Raw genomic sequence first — 3499 nt, 5'->3', positions numbered from 1 at the left:
TTTCCCCAAATTTCCCCCCAAAAACCCCCCAAATCCCCCAAATTTTTTGCCGCTCACGTTGTTTTTGGCGTTGGGTTTCATGGTGATGGTGCCGAAGATTTCCTCGCCGCTCTTCACCGTCAGGTATTCCTCCATGTAGAAAACCGTCTGCTTCCAGTGTGTGTACGGGGATTCGGGGCCTGGAAATCCCAAAATCACCCCAAAATTACCCCCAAAAATGGGAAAATCCATCCTGCTTTTTATCCCAAATTTTTAGCATTTTATTCTGATTTTTTACCAATTTTTTAGCATTTTATTCTGATTTTTTACCAATTTTTTAGCATTTTTTTTCTGATTTTTTACGTATTTTTCCCCATTTTTTCTGATTTTTTACCAATTTATTTCTGATTTTTTACTCATTTTTAACCTATTTTTTACCCCATTTTTCAGCATTTTTTACCAATTTTTAATTGATTTTTTTACCCAATTTTTCCCCCATTTTTTAATTATTTTTTTCCTTTTTTTTCTATTTTTTTCCCCTATTTTTCCCTCCATGTAGAAAACCGTCTGCTTCCAGTGTGTGTACGGGGATTCGGGGCCTGGAAATCCCAAAATCACCCCAAAATCAGCCCCAAATCCAGCCTGATTTTTATCCCCATTTTTTAGCATTTTATTCTGATTTTTTACCAATTTTTTAGCATTTTTTTCTGATTTTTTCCCCTAATTTTTACCTATTTTTTCTGATTTTTTCACCTATTTTTCCTTTTTTTTTCCCATTTTTTAACCATTCTTCCCTATTTTTTTCCTCCATGTAGAAAACCGTCTGCTTCCAGTGTGTGTACGGGGATTCGGGGCCTGGAAATCCCAAAATCACCCCAAAATTACCCCCAAAAATGGGAAAATCCATCCTGCTTTTTATCCCAATTTTTTAGCATTTTATTCTGATTTTTTCCCTAATTTTTCCCCATTTTTTTCTGATTTTTTACCCATTTATTTCTGATTTTTTACTCATTTTTTAACCTATTTTTTACCCCATTTTTCAGCATTTTTTACCAATTTTTAATTGATTTTTTTACCCAATTTTTCCCCCATTTTTTAATTATTTTTTTCCTTTTTTTTCTATTTTTTTCCCCTATTTTTCCCTCCATGTAGAAAACCGTCTGCTTCCAGTGTGTGTACGGGGATTCGGGGCCTGGAAATCCCAAAATCACCCCAAAATCAGCCCCAAATCCAGCCTGATTTTTATCCCCATTTTTTAGCATTTTATTCTGATTTTTTACCAATTTTTTAGCATTTTATTCTGATTTTTTACCAATTTTTTAGCATTTTTTTTCTGATTTTTTACGTATTTTTCCCCATTTTTTCTGATTTTTTACCAATTTATTTCTGATTTTTTACTCATTTTTAACCTATTTTTTACCCCATTTTTCAGCATTTTTTACCCATTTTTAATCGATTTTTCCCCTAATTTTTTTCCCAATTTTTAATTACTTTTTCCCATTTTTTTAACCATTTTTCCCTATTTTTTTCCTCCATGTAGAAAACCGTCTGCTTCCAGTGTGTGTACGGGGATTCGGGGCCTGGAAATCCCAAAATCACCCCAAAATCAGCCCCAAATCCAGCCTGATTTTTATCCCCATTTTTTAGCATTTTATTCTGATTTTTTACCAATTTTTTAGCATTTTTTCTGATTTTTTCCCCTAATTTTTACCTATTTTTTCTGATTTTTTCACCTATTTTTCCCCATTTTTTTCTGATTTTTTTACCCATTTATTCCCCTTTTTTCCCCCATTTTTTTCAGCTTTTTGAACCCATTTATAATCATTTTTCCCCCTTCTTTTTAACAATTTTTTATCCATTTTTTACCTTTTTTTCAGCATTTTTTACCCATTTTTAAATCCATTTTTCCCTTACTTTTAAGCTTTTTTTCCCTCATTTTTTAATCTTTTTCCTCCAAGTTTTTTGCTATTTTTTCCTGGTTTTTCCCCCACTCTGCAGTTGTTTTTCCATTTAAATACCAAAAAAAAACCCCCAAAAAATACCAAAATTGCCCAAAAAATTCTGAAAAAAGCCCAAAAATCCAGAATTCCCAAATTGCCCAAAATTGGGAGAATTTGCCCCAAATTCCAGCTGGAGAAGCCGCTGGGATTGTGAGAAGTGGGACCAAAAATCCACCGGAAAATCTCAAAAAAATCACAAAAAAACCCCAAAAATGCCCAAAAAACACCCAAAAAAAGCCAGAAAAATTCCGAAAAATTCCCAAAATTCCCAAATTGCCCAAAATCGCGGGAATTTGCCCCAAATTCCTGGTGGAGAAGCCGCGCCTCTTGTGGCAGCGCGTGAACTCGATGTTGAAGTGGGGCCTGAAACCCACTGGAAAATCACCCAAAAAAAGCCCCGAAAAATTCTGAAAAAAATCCAAAAAAAATTCTGAAAAAAGCCCAAAAATCCAGAATTCCCAAATTGCCCAAAATTGGGAGAATTTGCCCCAAATTCCAGCTGGAGAAGCCGCTGGGATTGTGAGAAGTGGGACCAAAAATCCACCGGAAAATCTCAAAAAACGCCCAAAAAACCTTAAAAAAACCCCAAAAAACACCCAAAAAAAGCCAGAAAAAATCCGAAAAAAATCCCCAAAATCCCAAATTGCCCAAAATTGCCGGAATTTGCCCCGAATTACTGGTGGAGAAGCCGGTCCTCTTGTGGCAGCGCGTGAACTCGATGTTGAAGTAGGCCACCAGCGCGTGCACGTAATCGTTGCGCTTCACCTGCAGGCAGAAGGGCGCCGTGAACGTCAGCTCCTCCACCTTCACCGTGTAGATGTCGACTTCCTGGGGAGAAAAAGGGGGAAATTGGGAAAAAATGCTGAAAAAAAGTGAAAAAATGGTGAAAAAATGTAGAAAATAAGCCGGTCCTCTTGTGGCAGCGCGTGAACTCGATGTTGAAGTAGGCCACCAGCGCGTGCACGTAATCGTTGCGCTTCACCTGCAGGCAGAAGGGCGCCGTGAACGTCAGCTCCTCCACCTTCACCGTGTAGATGTCGACTTCCTGGGGAGAAAAAGGGGGAAATTGGGAAAAAATGCTGAAAAAAAGTGAAAAAATGGTGAAAATTGGTGAAAAAATGAAGAAAATCGGGTTAAAAATGGCCTAAAAATGGAGAAAATTGGGTTAAAATGACCTAAAATTTATCACAACCCCAGCTCCTCCACCTTCACCGTGTAGATGTCGACTTCCTGGGGAGAAAAAGGGGAAAATTGGGAAAATTTGGGGGGAAAAAGTGAAAAAATGGGAAAAATCGGTGAAAAAATGGGGAAAATCGGTCAAAAAATGGCCTAAAAATGGAGAAAATTGGATGAGAATCGACCCCAAGCTCAGCTCCTCCCCCTTCACTGTGGAGATGTCGACTTCCTGGGGAGAAAAATGGAAAAATTGGGAAAATTTGGGGGGAAAAAAGTGAAAAAATGGGAAAAAACGGTCAAGAAATGGAGGAAATCGGTGAAAAAATGGCCTAAAAATGGAGAAA

At 37.3% G+C, this 3499-nt stretch overlaps 1 protein-coding gene across 1 annotated transcript; it reads right to left on the bottom strand.

Annotated features, from left to right (window-relative positions):
- Nucleotides 1-57: 57 nt before the first annotated feature.
- LOC120499747 (protein arginine N-methyltransferase 1-like) lies at nt 58-3024 on the bottom strand (the record flags this gene model as incomplete). Its single annotated transcript, XM_039703795.1, has 3 exons — nt 58-179; nt 2657-2807; nt 2932-3024. Coding segments are annotated over 3 exons (366 nt in total), but the record flags the coding sequence as incomplete, so codon positions are not given.
- Nucleotides 3025-3499: the final 475 nt, after the last annotated feature.

The sequence above is a fragment of the Passer montanus genome, unplaced genomic scaffold, assembly GCF_014805655.1.
Source record: "Passer montanus isolate IOZ18808 unplaced genomic scaffold, ASM1480565v1 scaffold1697, whole genome shotgun sequence".
Taxonomy (NCBI): Eukaryota; Metazoa; Chordata; class Aves; order Passeriformes; family Passeridae; genus Passer; species Passer montanus.
Note: the sequence above shows the minus strand (reverse complement) of the source record. Positions and strands in the feature narration are given on the sequence as shown.